This window comes from Desmodus rotundus, chromosome 2, assembly GCF_022682495.2.
Source record: "Desmodus rotundus isolate HL8 chromosome 2, HLdesRot8A.1, whole genome shotgun sequence".
Lineage (NCBI taxonomy): Eukaryota > Metazoa > Chordata > Mammalia > Chiroptera > Phyllostomidae > Desmodus > Desmodus rotundus.
In genome coordinates this window covers 208,919,400-208,941,853 of record NC_071388.1, presented here as the reverse complement: position 1 = coordinate 208,941,853, position 22,454 = coordinate 208,919,400, and the positions used below count along the sequence as shown (strand labels likewise).

At 60.6% G+C, this 22,454-nt stretch overlaps 1 protein-coding gene across 9 annotated transcripts in view; it reads right to left on the bottom strand.

The window, feature by feature from the left end:
* Positions 1-595: 595 nt before the first annotated feature.
* PASK (PAS domain containing serine/threonine kinase) overlaps positions 596-22,454 on the bottom strand; it is a 29,095-nt gene continuing 7,236 nt past the window's right edge. For 5 of the 9 annotated variants that reach the window (XM_045198114.2, XM_053919325.1, XM_053919324.1 and 2 more), the window contains 19 exons: positions 22,376-22,449; positions 22,032-22,259; positions 20,453-20,685; positions 19,718-19,888; positions 18,982-19,119; positions 18,369-18,503; positions 17,948-18,208; positions 16,536-16,695; positions 15,642-15,792; positions 12,969-14,197; positions 11,886-12,067; positions 11,348-11,515; positions 8,428-8,553; positions 8,189-8,323; positions 5,756-5,955; positions 3,108-3,241; positions 2,925-2,972; positions 1,631-1,777; positions 596-1,029 (listed from right to left, as the gene is read on the bottom strand). In XM_045198114.2, coding sequence (XP_045054049.2) covers positions 923-1,029; positions 1,631-1,777; positions 2,925-2,972; positions 3,108-3,241; positions 5,756-5,955; positions 8,189-8,323; positions 8,428-8,553; positions 11,348-11,515; positions 11,886-12,067; positions 12,969-14,197; positions 15,642-15,792; positions 16,536-16,695; positions 17,948-18,208; positions 18,369-18,503; positions 18,982-19,119; positions 19,718-19,888; positions 20,453-20,685; positions 22,032-22,245 — 3,939 coding nt within the window. In that variant the 5' untranslated portion in view covers positions 22,246-22,259; positions 22,376-22,449 and the 3' untranslated portion in view covers positions 596-922. Of the gene's footprint in view, positions 1,105-1,630; positions 1,778-2,924; positions 2,973-3,107; positions 3,242-5,755; positions 5,956-8,188; positions 8,324-8,427; positions 8,554-11,347; positions 11,516-11,885; positions 12,068-12,968; positions 14,198-15,641; positions 15,793-16,535; positions 16,696-17,947; positions 18,209-18,368; positions 18,504-18,981; positions 19,120-19,717; positions 19,889-20,452; positions 20,686-22,031; positions 22,260-22,375; positions 22,450-22,454 lie in introns of all 9 variants that reach the window. The other 4 variants (XM_053919328.1, XM_053919330.1, XM_053919329.1 and 1 more) reach the window with 4 other exon arrangements.

Below are 22,454 nucleotides of genomic sequence, written 5' to 3'. Positions count from 1 at the left end.
AGGCAGCCTGGCCCCCCGGTGTCCCCCTGAGGGCCCTGGGCAGGAGGAGCCTTGGAACCTGCAGAGAGTAAGAATGTGTGAGGAAAACAAGGTTGGGGGGTGGGTCATAGGTTTTGGTTTCTTTCCTTTTATTTCAGGGGTTGGGAAATGAAAAGTTTTCCTCTTACCCCTAACCACACCCTCCCCTCCAACAGAAACAAAATAGAGGCTGGATTTCACGTGCTTGAGCTAGCTGATTGGCTCAGAGGGGCCCTGGGGCCTGGGCAGGTGTGGGACAATGACACCCAGGGCTGGATGCCCCCACAGCAGCAAAGAGGGGAGACCTGCTGGGGGTGCTGTGGCAGGACGGCACCACACACCAGAGCCTGGACAGATGGTGGGTCGACCCTAAGAGGCTGCACATAGAGAGAAGGGAGGGGCCTGTGAACACACACTCCAGCCTCCTTGGACTGAGCAACCTGCAGAGCTCCCCACCGGGGGGGGGGGGCCCCCAAGCTGCCTGAGACCGAATCTCTCTCCAGTGTTCCCCATACCGGCACTGTGGAAGAATTCATACAGTCCAAGTCAGGGTAATTATTTACTAACAAAAGTGCTTTAATTTGGAAAATGTTCAAGGAAATAAATTAATGAAATACCCTGGTCATTAGTTCTACAAATTTTACCTATTAGAGCAAACATACGCTTATGTACAGAGGAAAGAATTTTAAAATGCTTCTCAGCTTCTCAGAAGTTCACAGATCAAAATTTGATTGAACACGACAATGTTTTTTCTAGGTTATGAAAACATGAACCCCACGTCTGTTTTATAACCCTAAAATGACACAGCATCACTGGCTTTTGTTCTGGCCTTTATCCAACTCACATGAGTTTTTAGGTGAATTGGGCCCAAACTTGAGAACGACTTTCCCTGAGTGGACAGCCCTTAGGGGGGTGCCCCGGGGCACGAGGCCCCCTGCTCCGGATGCTGAGCAGCTCCGCTGGGGCTCCTGCTCTCCACCTCCAGACTCTCAGAGGACAGAACTCTGCTTTCTGGAGAAAGAAGACATTGTATCACATGCTAACAACACACAACTCTCAAATACTTGGCTTCTCTCTGAAGAATTCCTAGGAGCAAAGGACAGAGGGACCTTTCAGAACCCAACTGGCCGTGCCCTAGGGCTCCCGGGCTGCCAAGGTGCTGCAGGGCTGCTGTGCCCAGAGCCAGCACCAGCGGGCCCCACCTGCCCTGAGCAGTGGTGCCTGACACACAGCTGCTACTGCCCAGCTGTGTGGCCAGCAGCCTCACCTGCAGAGCCAGAGGGCCCCAGAACAGTGGGCTCACAGTCGGGGCTCAGCTTCCCCTTCAGCCCACTCAGATCATCGCCAGCTGCACTGCTCAGAGCCCTAGCCCCCGGCCCCTCTGTAGGTGCCACCTCGTGAGAGGCTCCCATGGGCCCTCACCCACCTCCAAGGCCCACAGCCAGCTCCGAGCCCTGGTGTGCTCAGGGGCCTCTGAAATAGGATCCAACCCCATCTGTCTCACAGGTGGAAACCCAGGACAGCGTGCAGTGGGGGGCCACCCTCCTCCCTGGCCCAGAAGGCAGCCCAGGGAACCCGCTCACCCTCCTGGTTCACAGGCCACACCTCTCACCTGGCTGGTGGATCCCACACACCTCCTCCCAGGTATAGTCAGCAAGGTTCACGGGCTGCGTCACCCAGGGGTCTGTCACCAGCTTCTCCAAGGTGACACGTTGCTCAGGGACAGGCTGCAGCAGCCCAGCTATGAGCTTCATGAGATCTGGGGACATAAAATCTCGCCCTAGGCATGGGGCCAGGAGACCATCTGTGGTCTGGGCTGGGGTCAAGTACAGGGCATCTCAAAAGCCTGGGTCCTGTCTGCCCCCGTGACCCCTCCGACTGGGTAGCAGGTGGCCCTGGAACTCCCATTTTAACCAGCACCCAGGGCTTCTGGGGCACAGGGCCTCCCACTGCACTTTGAGAAAGGCCGCAAGAGCTGCCTGTCACCTCTGAGAGGAGAGCAGGGTGTTTGAGACCCCGCCCCGTCACGCAGTGTGCGGAGGTGCCTAACCTTGGCCTGTGCTTGAGGGCTGTGGCTGTGTGGAGCCAAGAATGATGGGGTACATGTGGCAGAGGGAGGGAGGCAGCCAGCAGGGGTCCTACAATCCAGAAGATGGCTGAGCCCTGTAGTCCTCCTGGGCAGCCATGGGGCGACTGCTCTGACCCCTGGTGTTAGGGGACGGGGCCTCTGGGAGGTGACAGAGTGCTTAGAGGAGGCCGTAAGGGTGGGGTACCTGGGTGGGACTCAGGCCCTCCCGGGAAGAGAGGCCGGAGAGCCTGCCCTGCCTGCCCACACGTGAGGACGCGCAGGACAGGCTGCCGGCTGTGAGCAGGGATAGGCGCTGACCAGGCGCTGACCCCGCAGCGCCTGAGCCTTGAACGCCCAGGCTCCAGACCAAGAAGTAAATGGATGTGGTCTGAGCCCCTCATCTGCCGTGAGTGTCCCGGCCCGAGCTGACAGAGATACAAGCTTGTGACCCAAACAAAGCACTAACGCACAGGCCTCACGCACAGACACTCGTCCTCTCGGTACTCGTAACAGTAAGTGCTGACTACGGAACCACAGAACGTTCAGGTTAGGGGATGCCAGGGCCCTGTGGGCGGCTGCAGACTCGGGGAGTCCTTCCCAGCCAGCAAGTCCACGTCTGCCTCCTGCACCAGCCCTCACGGCCGTAGCAAACCGAGCTCGAGCTGCTGGCCCACGGGGAGCTCGTGGTGTGACACACCCCAGGCTTCCTGCACAGGAGCGGCTGGGGGTCAGGTCCCTCCACGGCCCCTCCCCACTGACGGTCACTGCCACAGCCAGGCCCACAAGCGCTAAGGTCTACCAGAAGACCGCCCCTGGGGCCCAAAGGGGGCGCACTCACAGCAACAGAACTGCATCCACATTTTCAAGCCAGATTCCACTTGTCTTTCTGCGAGGATCAAAGAGGGGGATGGGACGACAGAGAGCACGGCCATCCGCTCCAACAGAGACCAACAGAGGGAGATGGGGACACAGTGCGGAGGGGGCGGGGGGTGGGGCGGGGAGCTGGCTGCGGCCCTCTCACCTTCTGACACCAGGTACGGGGGGTTGAGCACGGCCTCCATGGTTTCCTCCAGCTCACAGAAGGGGTTCTCCTCAAAGATGAGCGTGTACAGCGTGACTCCCAGCGACCACATCTCCAGCTCTGGCCCCTCGTAGCTGTAACAGAAGGGGGCTCAGTCAAGGCACGTGAGCCTGAGTCCCATCACCCAAGATGGTGCCCGGTGACGCTCGCCACACTCCTGGCCTCGGGCTCCACGTCCGCACGTCTGCCCCAGCCCAGCATCGCATGCCGGGGGGTGGGGGGACGAGGGGTGTGCAAAGCCTCAGCGTTCGGGCAGCGAGAGACTAATTCAGGAATGGAACACCCACCACGAGGACCTGACCACGGACACAGCACGAGGGGGCAGGGACAGCATCCCTCTGGGGGTGGGGGCTTCCTGGAGGCAGGGACCACAGGGAGCCACAGGCGGTTCCAGAACAGGGCGCCCTTCAGAAACACTTAGAAAGAGACTGGGGCAGGTGGGAACCCTTAAGGACAAGTGAGATGACCTCTTCAGGGGCAGAAGAGAAGGTGAACCAGAAGGTGCAGGGGAGGGGCCCAGGGGGAGCAACTCTGGGGAGGAGACACCGGACACTGCGGTCACTCCTGTCTCCTGTCATCAGAAACACCCTCCGCCCAGCCACCACGCTCTGGACACCAGGAGACGCGGCCACCAGGCCCGTACACGGTTCAGCCCCGATCCTCACGACAGCCAGGTAAATGCCATGGGTCTCATGGAGAAGAGGGGATGAAGCTGCTGGCCAAGGGGGCCCTGGAGCTGGGCTGCCAGCCCGGCACATGCCCTGTGCTGCCCGAGGTAGCTGGTCACTCGAGTCTGCTCAGGGTGTAATCTGGCCCAGAGAGTGGGTGTGAGAAGCATTTCATCAGCCCGCAAGTTTAGATGAGGCAGCTGAGAGAAACTGGTGAGTGAGCAACAGGCCTAGGACAGAGCCTTCTGCCACCGAGGACACCCCAGAGAGCCTGGGGACTTCAGGAGGCAGAACCCGGGGGTCAGGGTAACAGGAGGGGCCTGGAGCATGCAGACCACAGAGCAGCGGTTGGGCCTCAGTGGCCGAGCAGGGAGGGTCACGGGGGCACACCTCAGGGACCTGCACGGTGAGGGCTGTGGGAACCACAGCAGGAACATCAGATTTGACAGTTTTTGCTTTTGCATCATTCGGTTCGTAGAGATTTCAAGAGTTTTGGAGGCCAAAGAGAAAAACTCAATAGAGTAGAACAGGGGCCAGCAAACTCTGGAAGGGTCAGTGTTCAGGATGCGGGCCATGTGGCCTCTGCCGCTGCCCCTCCTCTCGGCCACGCAGCAGCCACAGCCACGAGGAGGCCAAGGCCCGCAGCTGCAGGCCAGTGAAGCTCATTTATAAAAACAAGCGGCAGGCGATGGGCCCAGGGCCGCAGCTTGCTGAGCCCTGGAGGGGATGGACATGAACATGAGGGAGGAAGCAACGCCCCTGAGGAGGGATCTAGAACCCAAGCTCGGAAACCCTTACGCCCAGGAGACGGGAGAGCACACAGGGCGGAGGACGCCTACAGCCCAGCTGGCAAGGAGAGAGCCGAAGTGGCACAGGGTGGGGGCGCCCTGGGGGGCAGGGACCTGAGCATGGGGTGAGGGCGGGGCAGCAGCACGTGTCACGGTCCCGTGGACATGCAGCCCCTCCAACAGTGACGACGTGACGGCCACCCAGGACAGTGGCCACGGGCGCCCAGATGCCAGGGCAACCAAGGTACGTCTTATGAGAAACTGCAGCCCCCGCAGACGCTTGGGTAGCGGGGGCGCCGTCCTGCTCACCGATAAGGCCGTGGGCTCGACCCCTGGCCGGGTGCCTACAGGAGGCAACCAATCGATGCTTCTTCCTCACACTGACGTTTCTGTCCCCCCCTCTCAAATCAATAAGCATGTCCTCAGGTAAGGATAAAATTCTTAGGAATTAAAAAATTTTAATTTAGAAGAAAGGAACTCCAGGGCTCTTCGTGGACAATCCCCCTCAGTACGTCACTGTCTGTGGCCCTCGATGGGCAGAGGTGATGGGGACAGTTTACTTAGCACACCCCCTGCCCCACTGTGCACAGAAAGTCCAGTCGTTCTGCTCCTGGGGCCGGCGTGTGGGTCAGGAGGGCAGCGGACTGGACGTGAGCAGCCTGCAGCCCTCATTGCCTGACTCTGAAAGGGAACATGACCTGGGCGGCAATCGGGGGCCTGCTTCCCGCAGTGGGATGCAGCAGCCGCTCAGTCTCCGCGCAGGCTGCCTCGGTGCTTCTCCGTGTGGACCCCGCTGTCGACAGAGAGCCCCCCAGCAATTCACGGAAACCAATTATTACTCCTGTCATAAAAATAAGCTCAACTAATAAGCTTTGCTTATCTAGAGAGTCCCACCTTTTGGGATCCTTTATCATTTCCATAACTTGCAATTGTATAAAATTGCAGATGCAAACAAAAGTCGGGAAAATAATACAGGGAAGGAACCCGTACCCGTTGCCCAGCTTCCTTTGCCTGCTCACTTTCCAAACGCCACCCTTTACTCCTCGGCATCTGTATCACAAAGACGCACAAACTGAACCCATTTTTCTGCCTAAAACTCAGGGATGACAGGGCCCTGTGGCGTGATACGTACGGATTCCCCATGAGAACTTCGGGCGCACAGTACTCGATCGTCCCACAAAAGGTGTAGAACAGCTTGCCCTTTTCCAGGTAGGCAGCGGAGCCAAAGTCGATGAGCTTGATGGTGAAGTCCTCGGCAATGACGACGTTCTCGTCCTTGATGTCCCGGTGCAGGATGCTCTTCGAGCGCAGGTACCCCACCGCTGACACCAGCTGGAACCAGGAGGCCACGGAGCTTTTTACAAAGCAGCTCAAGCAAAGCACGCATTCACAATAAAGAGACAAGCAAAGAAGGAATGACAATGACAAAGGACAGAACCATGCCCTAACGCACTGAGGAACAGCGACAGGAACAACAGCCGGACGCCACAGACACGACCCAACCGGCCCGGGGCGAAGCGCGGCCAGGTGGTGTGCCATCCCAGTCGCACCGACGAGCTGGCAGTGTGAACGGGTGACTCTCAGCACAGCGCTGCTGCCGTTACTTGTGGTGAAGACACAGCACTGGACCCGCCCCTTCAGTTTCTAGGTGCCCAAGACGGCCTCGCAGCCACGGCACCAGGCGGCACAGCCCACCCGGGGCCCCTTGCCTGCACCCGAGACTCTGCACCTGCACCGCCCCACTTCTCCCCCAACAAGCACGTGGTGCTCATGTCCTCTGTCTCTGTGCCGCTCACAAAAACTTCGAGGCAGCACGCGCTTCCCCCACCGCCCACGCCCCGCCTGTTACGGGGATGGGACACAGAGCACAAGCCGAAGGCACAGACGCATGCGGTGGCACTTCAGTGGATGAGGGGTGGGTGCCAATGGGCAGGGGCCGCAGAGAAAGCCTGAGTCTGGCCCGTGGGTGCAGCAGAGCTCAAGCCGCGGCTTGGGAGCAGGGCTGGGCCCGGGAGCACCATCCCCAGCCCTCTCCTCCAGGGCTCTCATAGCTTCTCACAGAGCAGCTGCCCCACTCTGTGCGGGACTCCCAGCCACGCAGGCTTACAGCAGCTCCACCAGAACAGCTCCATCTCTAGAAGCCCCGGGCGTTAGCCTGTGCTCTGCAAGGGTGGAGTCACCACAGCACACCCCCGTCGGCCTGGACCTGGGAACGGCCCACGCTGCCCACCTGGGGACAGAGGCCAACAAAAGCTGCCCCGTGCGGCTGAAGCAGATTGGGATTCTGGCTGCACTGGTGAGTTGGACACCTCTGTGCCCTTGGCTCAGGGCTTCGTGGCTGTCGCCAGGCACCGAGCCTCAAATGAAGCAACAGTTCAAAGCAGGTTAACTAGGCCCGACTAGTCAACTTACAATGAGTACATGTGTGTGTACACACACACGGGTGGAAACACACACCCTGGCATGTTTACGTGTACACACTTACATGCCACATGCACCTGCACACATGCATGTGCATGCATACACATTCGCACACACATGTACAAACACATGCACGCAAAGAGCAGGGCCTAGTCCAGGAACAAGCTACATGTCACCAGAGCGTGGGAAGTTCTGTCAGATTCATCAGCAACAAAGGGCAAGGGCACCTGAGCCTGGATGGGGCACTGGCTGCCGGGGAGCTGGTCACAGGCCCAGCCCCGACTCACGCATGACAGCAGGCGTGTGAGTGCAGTTCCGTGTGGCGACACGGCTCTGCAATGTTGCAAATCCTTCACTGCGCTGCTTACAGGGGCTGCAGGTACGGAGCACAACGGCTACCCGGGGCAGCAGCCCCAGAACTGACAACAGCAGCCGCTTTTAACCAGTGACCCCTGCTGTCACACCGGACAGACACTCTTTCTGCCATGAAGGAAGCCAACTGACCAAGTCTGTGACCTTCCCGCACAGGAAGAGGGGGAGATGATGTGCTTTTCACAGAACCCCGATGCCTGACACTTACAAGCAGGGGCCTCAGACACTGAATTTCAGAAACCCAGAACTTCCGGAAGCGTACAGTGTCGAGGAAGGAATGTCAAGTTAAGGAAGCTGAGTCGCAGCTGGAATGGAGTCACCCCCAGGAAACGGTCGAAGGCAGACGTGGGCCTTGTTCACATCCCCGCTTCCAGCACACTCCGCTGCACGCAAGCCTTGGAGGGACAGGCTCCCGGCTCTGACCCGACCGGTCCTGCAGTGTCGGAAGACCCCTGCTGCCCAGATGGGCGACAGGTGTCCGGCAGTGCGCAAGGACCCCGATCGAACTCGCTGGTCACAGAGCCAGGTCTCCCAGCTCTGCTGGCCCCTCCTCAAGGAGGGTGTGGCTATTCCACAACTGTAAACAGGCCTGAGCCCCTGGGCCCACCTCCCCAGTCGCTCCAGGGTGGCAGCCTCATCCTCCCTTCCCACCTCCCTCTCTCGACTTCAGCCACAGAATTCTCTTCTCAGGAACTGGAGGCCAGAGGCGGCCCAGAGAGAACCACGTATGAACCCCCGGCCTACCCCACCCCCGTGGCTCAGGCCTTGCCACCTGTCGGAAGATGTAGCTGGCCAGAGGCTCGTCCAGGCCGGGGCGGCGGTCGATGAAGGCGAAGAGGTCCAGGCCGGAGCCGTGCTTCTCCATCACCAGCTGGAAGAAGCCCTGGTTCTCAAACACGTCCAAGACCTGGGGGCGACAGAGAGGGGTCTGACCCTGCCAGGCGCCTTCTGGCAGCGCGCGTAGGATGCCCTCCGTGGGCCCCGCCAGGGCAATGAGAACCCGTACCCCACCTTGATGATGTTGGGGTGCTCCACCCTGGACAGGATCGCGATCTCTAACGTGACTTTTCCAAGTTCAGCATCCTTGACCCAGCAGTCCTCCAGAACCTTCTCCTTCTTAATGAACTTCACCACTACCTACGAGGAAAGCAGAGGGGAGAAGCCGCTCGGGCATCTCTCCACCACCCAAGGGGACTGGTGCCCACGATGGCTCACAGGGGCCACGGGGCCACCATACGTTCCCCAGAACTCCCGTCTCCCTGATTCCTCAACCAACGACCATGTGTCTTGGCAAGAAAATGGAACTAGAAGCCTGAGAACTAGAAAATGATAGCCGTCACCCCCACTGACTGACACTAATCAGAGCTCAGTAAGGCTGCTGAGCACAAGATCCATGCAAGAAACCAAGTGGGGTAGAAAAGAGATACTGTTTGCGGAGGACACAGGCGTACACATCGCCCAACAGCGACAGCAGTGAGTGCCCAGGCCAAAGCTCAAGGAGCCACGGCGGTGACCGAGGGCCAGGCCCAGCCCACCCTCAGCAGGAGGCTGGGTAAGTGACAGAGCCAGGCCTCCTGGGGCGCACCCCCAGCAGGGAAGGCGCACGGTCCGAGCGGGCACACCCAAAGCTGCGGCGGCGGCACGGAGCCCGGAGTGGGAGCAAGAAGAACCTCAAGGAGCATCTGCAGGTGTAGTCGCCCGTCACCACGATCCGGAAGAAGAGGGTGATGGCTGCGGGCCAGCGTGAGTGGTGGCAGTGACACAGCAGCCTGCGCTGGCCCGCAGAGAAGCGAAGGAGGCAAACAAGTGAGGTGGCCACTGTTGGGGACAGGGGACTATGGGTAGGGGAGCCCCCGATGGCAGGTGTGCGAGAGGAGAGGTGCCCGGCCCAGGCTCCCGTGTGAGCTGCAGCCTAAGACGATCCTTGGAGGCAAAAAGCAAGAAAGGAGGGGAGGAGCTCACCACACCAAAGGGCTGCATTCTGCTGAGATAAAGAACGCCTCAGAGACTCAGGGTCTCACCAAGTCTGGAGCAAGAACAACACAACACGGTTGAAAGGAACTGCGGACCCGAGTCACTGGAAAGACGCCCCATGGGTGACGAGAGTCAGTACTGGTAAGACGGTAAAACCCTCCAAACAGACCCTCAGCTTAGGGCGTGGGAATCGCCCTCTCTCCCGTGAGCGGGAGCCTAACCCTTGAAGGTCTGTTTCCGATTGGCTGCTTTACCTAATAATTTGTCAGAGGAGTAATATGTAAATTGACGTCTGTACTCTGAAAGGCAAAAATACTCATGTGTCTCTTTTTAACCTAAGAGGAGAACTCTGGGGCTTCGTTCTTCTCCGTTTAGGAAGAAAGGTCTGAAGAGCCCCCGGAGCCTGTCGGTTCCTGATCCACACCGAGAGCAAGAGGCCCCAGGGAACTGGGGACGACGACTGAAACCGGGAACAAGGCTGCCCGGGGGGCAATGACAGCAGTGGGTGTCCATCCTCAGAAAACTCAGCCTGCAGGTGCTGTCGTCGTGAGGAACAGCCCACAGTCCATTGAATCCAACAAGCTACGAAAGAGCAACATTAACTCACAGAAAGTACCAGAAAGGAAAAGGAAAAGACAGCGAAACAAAGGCTTGGTGGACGACACGGACAATTCTTCAACTCTTCGGCAGGCGCAGGGAAGAAAAGGGCAAACAGCTCACACAGCCGCCGGCACAGCAGCCACAGACGCTCAGCGCACTCTGCAGGCTCCAGCATCGGACACAATGAGAAAACTTAGGTACGAGGATTAATGAAGGAAATCCTCAATAAAACTACTGCAGCCCAGCCCAGACCGGTGACACAGTGGACTGACTGCCAGACTGCGAACTAGAAGGTCACAAGTTCAATTCCCAGTCAGGACCCGTGCCTGGGTTGTGGGCCAGGTCCCCAAGAGGGGGCGCACCGGAGGCAACCACACATCCATGTTACTCCCCCTCTTTCTCCCTCCCTTCCCCTCTGTCTAAATCAATCAATCAATCAATCTGTTTTAAAAACCTAGCAAACCAAATTCAGCAATGCATTCAAAGGCTATGACAGCACAATCCAGGCCTGACTCTGTGCTGTCACTCATCGGGTCAGTGAAGGAAACAGACACACGGCCTCTCAGTGGATGCTGCAAAGACATTTCCGAGAGCTCAACACTCATTCTTAAAAGGAAAAAAAATTCAGTGAGCTGAAAATAGGATGAAATCTCCTCAAACAAAATACATCATCAAGAAACGAGTGGGGCATCTGGGACGGGCAGGGAACCAGCAGGCGGCCGGTGCATGCCCCACACACCTGTGCCTGCCCCTGCTCCATGGTTCCTGCCCCAGTGACAGAGGGAAAGAAAAGGAAGGCCAGAGAACACGAGCAGAAGAGGAGTGACAGCTGTCGTGACCGAAGGGGAGCTCTTGTCCATCAGAAAGCCACCGAGAGCCTCTGGAAAGGAGCCAGGAGCGGGGAGATGGGTGCAGGTGTGTGAGCAGCTAGCAGCCCGGGCACGCGGCTCCAGTCAGTGACACCGTCGAGCAGGCGTGGCCCTCCCGGGGCTCGGCAGGCTGGGCATGGGACCCCGGGCAGCATCCGCAGGGACCAGCAGCCCTGTCACCACGTCTGTTCCCCATGTCACAAGTGCACAGGCAACTAACTGCCAGTTGCCTCCCGACAGGCCTGGGTCAAAGGCACACCCAGCAGCAGACACAGAAATGGCTGGAGCACTGCCTGGGAGGGAACCCTGCAGGGTGCAGCCCAGGGCAGGAAAGGGCGCAGGTGCCGTAGGCAGCGTGTCTGAGGCAGCGACCTGGACGGCTAAGGCTGAGCACGTCTGCTGTGGTGAGAGGCTGCCTCCTGATGTCCACACCCCGCATGGGCCAGCTACCCGCTGCACACCCCACCCACCTCCGAGGGCCCAAGTACCTCCTTATTCTGTTCCCGGTCCAGCGCAGTCCACACGAAGCCAAAGGCCCCGCTGCCCAGCGGGCTCAGCGTGCTGTACTTCTGGGAGTATGCGCCCTCACAGGCTGCCAGCCCCTCCAGCTCCCCCACCTTGGGGGGCTCCTCAAACCATGGCCTGCTTCTGAGCACCTGTGCGAGTGAAGGAAGGCCTGAGGGATCACAGGCAACCCAAGGAGAGGAGGCGGCAGCAGGCAGGCGCGTGACCCCAGCAGCCCCTGCCACTGTGGGTAGGGCCACCGAGCTCTTCGGGGCCCACTCCTCCATGCCCACGGGGACCCCGCCTGAGATCCAAACTGGCACACGCGTGCAAGTGTGCTCATATCCCACCCTGCACATGGGCGCTCACAGATTTGAAACCCTACACTTGGATTAATACACAGGACATTAGAAGACAGTTAAAGAGTCAGACACAGATGTTTCTCCGGACCCAGAGGACACGGGGAGAGAGAGTGCTCAGGGGACAGGCGACCACTGGGCAGAGCGGGCCGCAAACACCCACCTGCCCGAGGCTGGGCCCAGGGTGCTCACACACGGGCTGCATGGCGCTGGGCGGGCTGGCCAGCAGCAGTTGGGTCCATGTGGCCGAGGCCTGGGAGCCATGCAAAAGGTCTTTCACCAGCCAGCAGCAGAACAGGGGTGCAGGGCCTTGGAGCTCCACCCGCTTTACCTCGAACTGCACACCTGAGGGGGGCGAGAGTGCACAGCCCTCTGCTGACTTCACCTTAACAGTGTTGTGACCAAACAAGCACGCGCCCCTGGGCAGCACGGAACCACACAGAGGGCCAGGGGCACCAGGGAAAACACGGCCTCACCCTCACGACCCCGGGGCTCTGCCTCGTGGGGAGGAATGTGAATGAGCCAGCGGAACAAACACGTGCTGGCTGCGGCCCCAGAGGGCACAGAACCACACACCCTTTCACACGGCCTCCTGGGCGTGCCCCCAAACACGTGGTTTTTATGGGGAGGAGGGGTGACAGGTGATTTTACTTTCTTCTTGTTTATATTTTCAAATATCTTTAAATATAACTTATGTATTACTTCTAGGAATAAAGTGTCAGGAATCAACACTACAAAACCAGCGATAAATGACTGGCTAAAGTAATGGGACCTGTTAAGTAGTTAGGAAAATTTTTTAAAAAGGAAAGTGAAACAGCCCTGGCTGGTGTGGCTCAGTGGACTGAGTGCTGGCCTGCAAACCAAAGGGTCACTGGTTCAATTCCTGGTCAGGACACATGCCTGGGTGGCGGGCCAGATCCCCAGTAGGGAGCACGCCAGAGGCAACCACACACAAATGTTTCTCTCCCTCTGTCTAAAAATAAATAAATACAGTCTAAAACCCGAAAGGAAAGTAAAACAACCCACCTCACAGGGCAAGCGGAGGGTTTGCGGACAGCGCCTCCTGGAGCTTGGACAGGCCCGCTCGTCTCCTCGCGCCCCCGCCAGCCCCAGCGGGGCCCAGGCTTCCCCGCCCCGGGCACGCAGTAACCCTGATGTCCAGTGGGTACATGGTGACTTCAGGCCCTCGAAGCCACCACATCTGCCCTCGGGCCCCAAGACGAGGACACCCCTGCCCAGGACATACTCAGCAGCGAGCCGTCTCGGTGGCAGCAGCTCCCAGTATAGGTGCCCTCCTGGATCTCGCGCTGCAGGCTGGGGGCTTCGGGTGTCCCCAAGCTGTCCCCTCTCACTGGCGTGGAGGTGACCTGGATGCTCAGCCCGGGCCCCTCTGACGGGCACGTGTCCGTGGGGACGGCGCCCAGCCTTGGGGGGGTGCCGCCAGGACCCTCCCTGCTGCTCGCGTGGTCTCGCTCCAAGGTGTCAGATGGCCCTGTGCGATCGAGGTCCAGATGGGTCTCACAGAACTGCCGGCCTTCGCCGAGGTTGAAATAGGTGCCAGTTAGCAGTGACAGCTCCCTGTCATCCAGAACCTCAGCCCTCAGCCTGGGCCCAGCGCTCACATCCACCTCGGAGCCAGCCAGGGAAGGAGTGGCCGTCCCCACACACTCAGACGAGGCGCAGGAACAGTCTGAAGTTCGGTCTGTCCATTTGCTGAAAAACAGTTCCTTGTGGTCCCAGGAAAACGTGTTCCTGTCAGCCTCCGGGGCCTCTGCTGCATCCAGGGCTCCAGGGAGGTCTGTGGCAAGGGCGTAGCAGGCAGAGGAGCTGCCGGAGCGGCTGCCGAGCAGGTCTCTGTCTCCCAGGTCACACAGTGCCACAGGGGTGGAGCAGGGGGCGTGCTTGGCCAGGACGAGCTCAGCAGAGGGGACACCCTGAGGTCCTCCAAAGCTCAACTTGGGCAGCTGCTCCTTAAGTAAGCAGGTCTGCAGCTCCTCCCTGTCATCCTGCATCCCCGGCCACAGCTCCTCCAAAGCAGGCAGTGAGAGCCGTGCTGTCTCTGGTGGGCTAGGGGCTGTGTCGGGGCACCCCTGGGGCACGCTCTGCTCAGGCCCGTACCCAGGGTACAACAGCGGGAGGCCTGCCCCTGCTGGCAGACCCCCAGCGTCTGCCTGATGGCTGGGGTGGCTGGCAGCACTCAAACCCCTGCCCTGCAGCTGTGCTTCCTGGGACAGGCCACACACCTCACCCCGGCTCCTGCCCTCAGCTGGGGTCAGAGCTTCAGAATCTTCACGGGAAGCAAATGGTCTCGTGTCCACTGAGTCAGACCTGCTTCCCCCCAAAAGTTCCCGTCTGCGTCTTCCTGGTGCTGTCAACTCCTGCTCCTCCAGGACACTGTCCCGCGGGTCCTCAGGTGGTGACCGTCCCTGGGCTGGCAGGGTTCCTTCTGGGGTGCTGTCTGCCCTGGGGAGTACACTACAGGTAAACTGTTACTTAGAGGCCACAAGAGTCAAAAATGTAGACCACACGCACTTCCCCCCATTAGAAATAAGCACAAAGCATTTAACAACAAAATGCATGGCAGCGAAAGACAAGATTTTGTGAACAAGTTAAAACACGAAGCACTGACTCACACACGGCCCAGCTAAGTGCACGTTCGGCGACAACCCGCCCGAGAAAGCCGGGGCCCCGAGGAGGGCCGAGCAAAGGGGAGGAGGGACTGAGTGAAGTTAGACAGTGGCTGGCGACCAGTACCATCTGACCTCGTGGCCAGTGGGAAGGACCAGGCAGGCGGTGAGAGGGGCTGGCATGAGGGTTAACTGGCTCCTCAGAGCTGGAATGGAGCCCATGAGCACGCTCAGCATGGGGTGGCCCGTGAGGAAGAGGATACCACCATGTGGACCAGGAGATTGTGGGGAGGCCTGGGTCAAGACGCCCCTCTGGTGGCCTGGCCGCAGTGGCACCCACAGGACGGACCCGTGTCGGCCCCGGGTGCACACCGGACCAGCGCCAAGATCAAAGGGTGCAGCCAGGCCCAGCCCCATTGGGCAGATGTGCCAGCAACGTGATAAACGCAGCAGCGGTTCACAGAGGCGCAGAAGACAAAGGACCCCACTCAAGGATGGGCACCACGAAGGAGGGAGCAGTTAGCAGAGTTCAGAGGAACAGCAGGAGTCTGCTGGGGGGCCCAAGGCTGGGGCGAGGGCCGGCCGAGCCCAGGCAACGAGGACTGGTGCCTCTTGCTACAGCGGCCTCTCTCCGTCTCCCCCACCCAGTGAAGCCGGGCTGCCGGCCCTGTGCTGGTCTCGGAGCTGCAGGTCCTCCGCAGGAGGCGGCTGAGGCAGGAGGGTATAGTTCCCCTCACCAAGCATGGCAGGTGACCCCTCAGATGGGGAACTGGGGTCAGGCCCCTTCAGTCTCTGCTCCTCTCTAGCAGCCAGTGCCGCTACATCACCAAATTCCCACAGAGAAGGGAGGAAGTGAGGGGACAATCCTCTCCACCCCCATCCCCTCCTCCACTGCCAAGTCAGCAAGCTGTGGGGAGCACAGGGACCAGGGGCCCCAGCTTCCAGTGCCTGCCTGGGGCCTCAGCCCTGGGCCTGGAGTCTAGGGGCCACTGGGCTCCTTACCAGCCGACTGAGACAGGGGCTGGGCCCACCTGTGCGGCACCCTGGCTGCACGACCACCTCCTGGCACAGCAGCTGTCCAGGCGCTGAGCAGCCCAGGGCAGAGCATAGCCCACCCCCACTGAGATCCTGCGGGGGCAGAGCCGCCCCTCATCTGCGGGTGAGCCAGGGTAGTGAGGGGTTAGCCACTTGCAGCACCAACAGTGGGCACCAGAGCAGAGGAGGGAGAAGCCAGAAGCCACCTGGACGTTTCCATCCAGGTAAAATGGGGACCGCAGGCCCAGAGCACTTACCCCAGACTGGGCGGGGATGTGAGGGCAGAAGGGAGCTGGCCTCTGATGTCCTCTTGGGCCTGGGCCACCGGGATGGCGTCCTGGCTTCCCTCTGGCTCTGGGGTCCTGTCTGGTGTCAGCATGGGGTCACCAGCGAGCACGGAATTGACCTCTGGATGTAGAAACAGCGGCAAAAAAGTGTTTTCGTTTGAGGGCAGGGGGTAAACCCCCTCTACACGCGAAGACTGTCCTGGACCCGGCTACCTCGGGCCAGTGCGTGGGCACCCCGTCTAGGCCACACCCTCTGCCCACTCCACTGCCCTGTCCCGGGCCCTGCACATGGCTGGCATGGTCCCACCGACACTGGAGTCGGAGCAGCACCCTCACAGCCCTCCGATGGCTGTATGCTGACTTGGAGTAAAAGCCGCCATCCCTAAGATGACGTCCACGGCCCTGCGACTGGGCTCCTGTGACCCTCCCAGAACCATACCCAGCCTGTCGCCTTCCATGAGCAGTGACAAGCAGCTGGGAGCAGCAGAGCTGGGTGCAGCTCCTCCGGGCACCTGGTCGGGGAAGGTGAGCCCCCAAGAGGCTGTGGGCCACACTCCTTCAAGCCCGGGCGCCACAGCCCCAGGCTCCAGGGCAGGGTCCCTCCAGGGAAGGAGCTGTGAGCTCTCAGCCCCCACTGGACACAGAGAAGCCCCTAGTCCTCCTCTGCCTGATAACACACAAGTAAGACACACACATGACCTGTGTCCTGGGCCAGGAAACACTGAAGGACCGGCAGAGACAGAGGACATCGGCCCACACTCAGCCCCACTATTTCCCCGTCCTGCCAGCCGCGCCCAGGCCCCAGCTCCCTCCTGTCCCCCAGGGAGGTTCAGGCAGGCTCCCAGGAAGAAGGCCAGGCCTCACCCTCAGTGGTGGTCCACCCTTGCAGGGGGTCCCTGGGCATTCCCCCAGGCCCACGCAGGCTGCCCATGTCCAGGCGGCTGACCAGGTCTGGCAGGGGTGACGAGCTGTCGTACGCAGGGCCCATGTAGTGGTAGAAACCCGGGACCAGGAAGGTGATGTTCTAGAATACAAATGGTGGCGCTCGGACCCGCCCGAACCCTGACTCGTGAACAGCTCACCATCCCTCTGGGGGGCAGTGAAAACGAGGGCCCAGGTCTCTGGGGTGCCACTCCCCCAGGCGAGGGAGGCGGGGTCCGACCCTCAGTGTGGAATGTGTGGCTTCTCTTGTTTTTCTTGTAAAAGAGATAAAATTAGCACACTCTGAAGCTAGTGACTCTGCTGTCTGCCCATCCTCCGAGCGGACGTCTGGCCTTCGCCCCGGCCTGGGAGCCCCGGCTGGCACACTCCCTGCTCCATGTGCCCTGCCACAAAAGGACACAAGGGCCTGGGCAGCAGAAAGCGGTCCCTGGGGTTCAGTGGGGTCCTTCGCCTCCACACTGGCATGGCCTCCATGCCACAGGTTGGGCCCAGGGTGCAAAGACAGGTGCTTCCTCTGAACCTACGTGTGGCCCCCACTGCCAGGTGGCCCCCGGCCAGGGGAATCCAGAACACACACTATCCTGTACACATTCCCCGAAGGGACTGCGGCCCTCAGTGCTCCTGCTGGAATCCCTTGTCCAGAAATCATGCCAACTGAGTCTCCATGAACTTCAGCTGGATCCTGAGCCCGGGGAGGGCATCGCCCCCAGCCGACAGCACGTGGAACAGAATGGGCTGTCCCAGCTAAAACTGGGCTCAGAGGGCCGACATGTGACCCAAACATGTTACTGCCACGTGGGCAGACCCCCTCTGCAGCGGTCTGTTCGCAGTAACTGACACAGCACCGCTCCACAGTCTGGGACAAGAGAAAGGGGGCAGCCACCGCCCTGGTGTGTGGAGACGTCCGCCTCCCATGTTTAAGGAACTGAGAGAAAGCTCAACCCAAAAAGGTCTCAGAGACACCTTCCTCCAAGCCTGGTCAAACAACAGGCTCCCCCAACAGCCCCCAGGACAGTCAGGGGACGTGCAGACCAGCCCCCGCCTGGGGGTGTGCTGCAGCCCACGCCCACAGCCGTGACACACACCCGGGCCCCAGACTGGCTCAGGATGGGGCTTCAAGGCCAGAGCCCCTCCCCATTCTGGAGTGGCCTGGGGATGGTCCAGGGGGTCACAACATGGTGTCTGCTCAACCTGGGGTCTAGAAAAGTGAGCAGGGAATCCGTCTCAGCTGCATGTCTGCCACAAAGCGGGAAGCACAGACCTGGGGCCCACGCACACCCTCACAGTGGGCACAGACCAGCTCCGCCCCAGGGACCAGCCACCCAGGGGCCCACCTTGCCCAGGAGCTCGGTCCGCCCATAACCGAACAGCATCAGTGCAAAGCTGTGGTTGATGCCGTAGATGGTCCCATCCGGCAGGAGCGTGATGAGGCCACTGATGGTGAAAAACACCCAGATGGACGCAGAGTAGCCCAGCTCGGGGGCCGCCTGGCCAGCTCCCGCCTCTTCCGCACAGTGGTTGGGTTTCAGCTTTAAGCTCAGGGGGAAGGTGGTGCCATCCTTGGCTCTCCCGACAGACCTCTGAATTCTAAGGTTCTGAAAGAAAGACACCTCATGTGGCCGAGCTCTGGGCTATGCTGCTCTAGACCATCCCTTGCTTGCCCATTGGGGGTGGGAGCACCCGAGCAGCCAGCTCCCCACAGCCTCCACCTCCCTGCGGCCCCCAGGAAAGGCAGGGCAGGTGGCTGGGCCCTACCTGTGGGAGGCACTGGCCAGGCACAGGGAGTTGCAGGGAGGGGATCAGGTCTGTGATATGTTGCCCGGCCACCGCGTCCTCACACTCGTAGCCATGCAGGTGGGCGAAGATGCTGTCACAGGACGTGACGGTGCCCTGGGAGGAAAAGGCGGCCTTGTGATGGCAGCTCCTTGCACTTCAGCTGCAGACGTCACTGAACTCAGTGATGTCTTCCACCGCGCCTCCTGCCAGAGGTGCACTGGCTTCTAGCAACAGCGTGAGCTGGCTCCTCCTGCTGCTGGGACCTAAACTGCTGGCTGGAGGCAGCCTGCAGACACCCAGCACCCCCAGAGCGCCATCTGCGAGCGGCCACTGCCCCGAGGGCTTTAGGGATGTTCTTTTCTGGCCACGTGAAAGCCACCCTGTAAGCGGCTACAACTGTGTCCTGGTTTTACACAAGCAGACACTGAAGCTGGAGGACCTAGGGCTCCTCGCCCAAGAGCAGTAAGGGGCTCAGCAGATGGGGGCTGACCCCACAGAACGCAGAGGCACATGGTGGGGGGGGGTAAAGCCCCTGACACACGGGGGAGGAGATGCAGAGACCCACCCGTGCTGAGAAACCCAGCAAACTCACGTTGCTTTGGAAGGAGACCCAGGCTGAGACCCTCTCCACGGGCTCCAGCACGACCACGCAGCACAGCCGCTCCTGCTTCACCCTCTTCATCCACACGGACACCGGGATCCGCTCCCCACCGCGGCCCACCATGTCCACCTGCGGGCAGGGACAGGCTGCACCTGCCGCTCCCATGCCAGCTGGCCCTTCTAGGCATGTAGCATCTTCAGGCTCAGCTCACCTGCCTGACATTTGGAAATTAACCAAAGTGCAGGCCAGGTTTCTAACACTGGGCCTATGGCCTCTGGGAAGGGTCCTAACAGGGGAGCGGGTATCGTCGTCAGCAGTGTCTGCAGTTCCTTAAAGATGCAGACAGACACGCCGAACATCTTTGTCTTCCTCCTCTCAGCACTCGGTCCCCTAGACAGGCAGTTTACAGGTGTAGCGGATCCTGTCTCACTTCTTCCAGGGCCTGAGGCTCAGGGCCCAGATTCGAACATGCAGGTTGACTTGTCGAAGACCGAGCTGGACACGTCACACCAGCCGGAGGAGCAAAGCTGCAGGACCCCTTTCTAGCCCCGCCAAGCCCCACATAGCGAAAGCACGTTTCTCTTTGGGGAGCCAATCAGGTGCGGTACCCGCAGGTTCGCAGGCGCCAAGCTGGCAGCAGTGGCTTCTGTTCCAGCGTGCCCCTGCCGCCCAGCTGAGCCCCCGCTGCACGCTGCACCGGGCAGCCAGTCCCCACGCCCACTCTCACCACTGTGCCGAACACCACGGCAGCGTGGCCGTCAGCCTCCACGTGCTCCTCACTGAGTGCTTCCACCACGTCGCAGTCCGGCTTCAGGAAGAACTGTGTGAGCTTCTGGCCAATCAGGTCATGGCTGCTGTACCCCAGGAGCCGGCAAGCATTGTCGTTGGCAACCAGGATCTGCGTGTGGCCAGGAGAGGTCACCAGCATGAGCAGCAGTATCTCTGACTCCCGGGCACCCACCAGGCTGGGAGACCCACTCTCTCCCAACCACCTGCTATGACAGGCTCACACAGTGACACCCTGGGGACCTCTGTGCCTCCACCTAGTGAAAGCAAGAACGCCCCCGGTCAGTGCCCAGGCCATGAGCCCTTCATCCACCAAGGCAGGCACGTCACCAAGACTGAGGCAGCGTGGGCCGCACACCACCCCTCCCGCGGTCCCGGGTCTTTGTGCACGCGTGTGCATCCACACCAATGCCACTCTCAGTTCCGTTCTGCCAACCCTAGCAAGCACAAGCAGGTACCAGGCCCCCTCCTCTCCCAGGGCCTCTGTCCTGACGCCAGGGTTCAGTGGGAGTGACAGCCATGTTCAGGTCTCCGAATTCCTCGCTTTTGTCACTACACAGGTGAAACCAAACGTTCTTCTAATTGCACTTGGCATGCACAAACACCTCGGAATGAGGTTACAGGTTCAAGGTACAGACCCCAGGTCCACGGCTGCCTCACAAAGCGCAGCAAATACCTCCGAGGTCTTGGGGTCCACTGTGAAGATGGCCTTGTTGGGGTTGCCGGCGGGGGCCGGGAGCAGGGGCGTGGAGCACCCCGAGGACAAGCCGCGCAGCAGCGAGCAACAGGACGTGCTACCCGGGGGAGCAGCCAGGCCGGCCTGCTCAGCCAGGGCTGGGCAAGGCACTTTCCCCGTGCAGATGTTTTGGGCGGCCAGTGATGAGAGACAGTAGGAGCTCCATCTGTCTTCTGGAAAGAAAAGGAAAGGAAACTTCAGACTCCGAGGCTGCCAGGAGCTCACTTCTGAGATACACAAAGCCTCCATCCTTGCCCCCAAACCTTGCACAAGGACCAAATCAAACTGCAGGGTCGATTCCTGGGCTAACAATGCATGGATGTGTTGGGACAGGCCCCAGAGTCCAGCTAAGCACCCCCAGGGGCTCCACTGTCAGCAGGGCTGTGTCCCCGAGAACCCAGCATTTCTGTGCAAACGACGCTGAGGTCCCCACCACCCACCCAGCTAGGGGGGCTCTCCTGTGTCTGCCATTCCAGGACCCACAGCCCAGCTATGGCCCTGTCACTTCAAGCGCTGCCTGCTGTCTCCACGCCCCTCCCTCCGCTCTGCTGCACCGTCACCCCCACCTCCAGAAAGTCTGCTCTGGGCAACGCCCCAGCCACCCCAGGTCCCACAGCGCCCGCCCTCAGCACCGCACGCTGCCCGGCCTCCCATCAGCCAAAGAACCTCTGCTCCCCCCATGGCGCCGGCACTGCCCCCCATCTCAGTAATGGCAGCCCCTCCCTGCAGCGGCTCAAAAGCCAAACCAGAGTCACCCCCTATCCCCTCTGGGTCCTTCACTGAGGAACCCCCACCTTTTCAGTCAGTGGCCACACTGGAACGAAAACCCCATGGCTGCCCAGGCCCCCTCTCTGGAGGCAGCCGGTCCCAAGGTCAGCTCCACCTCTTGCCTCCCGACAGTCCCTGTAGGGCCAGCTCCGCCTCTGCTGCCCAGAGGCCTGGCCCTGGGCCAGCGCACCAGGCTGGGGGGGGCTCCCTCAGGATCCCACCCCCTCCAGAGGACAAGCTCCGCAAAGGCAGAGTGACTCTGTCTTCCTCGCTGGGTCTAGGCCAGGGGTGTCTGGGCTACGGGCTCTGGCTGACTTGGAGAAGTCAGTGAAGGGGTGGGAAGTGGGCCCAGCTGCCAGGCCACCCCTGGAAACCCCCACCGCCCCAGTCGGGAAGGCATCTGTCCCCGCCTGCCTGCTGTCCCCTCGAGGGTCCAGCAGGGCCTGAGTCTCCGTGTGTAGTTGGTGGGCACCGGCAGAACTGAGCCAGCAAACCTGCATCGTGACCGCAAGGCCACCTTGCCCGGGACAGCGCTGTCCACTCTGCGGCGGGAGGACTCGGCTCTAATCTGACCCTGAGATATGGAAGAGAGTTTCAAGCCCTGCCTGGAAAGGAGCGTCTCCTGCCTAGGAGTCTCACAGACAGACGCCGCAGGGAGGGCCTGCAGCGCCGTGGGCCAGGGCTGAAGCCTAGACCTTTTTCTGCAAGGACAGGGACCAGATGCCCACAACGGCCACATGGAGGTTGTCACCGGAGAGCGCCATCCTGCTCTGGCAGAGCTTCGAGAGCCCATTCCTTCTGCTCAGGTGTCTGTGGGCCGAGGACACAGACTTGCTGGGCTGGGGGGGGCTCTGCGCAGCTGGGCCCTCGGTGGGCGCTGGCAAGGGCGGGCCTCCACACAGGCTCCTCTGATCCTCTTCCAAGGCTGGCGGGCCTCTGTCCTCCATCAGGAGCCGGTGGGCCATGGAACGACCGCCAACTACGAAACAGGGGGACCCTGCTCAGCATCTGCACGGCGAGTACGTAAAGATGGTTTAACCAGCTGATTCCTCCCGAGGCTGCGTTAGCTCGGACCCATAAGACTCACACACCCACCTGCTCTTTGGGTCGGGACCTACGACCTGCGGGGAGTCAAACCGAAGTCCTGCCAAAAGGTGCTCTTCCAAGGCCTGCG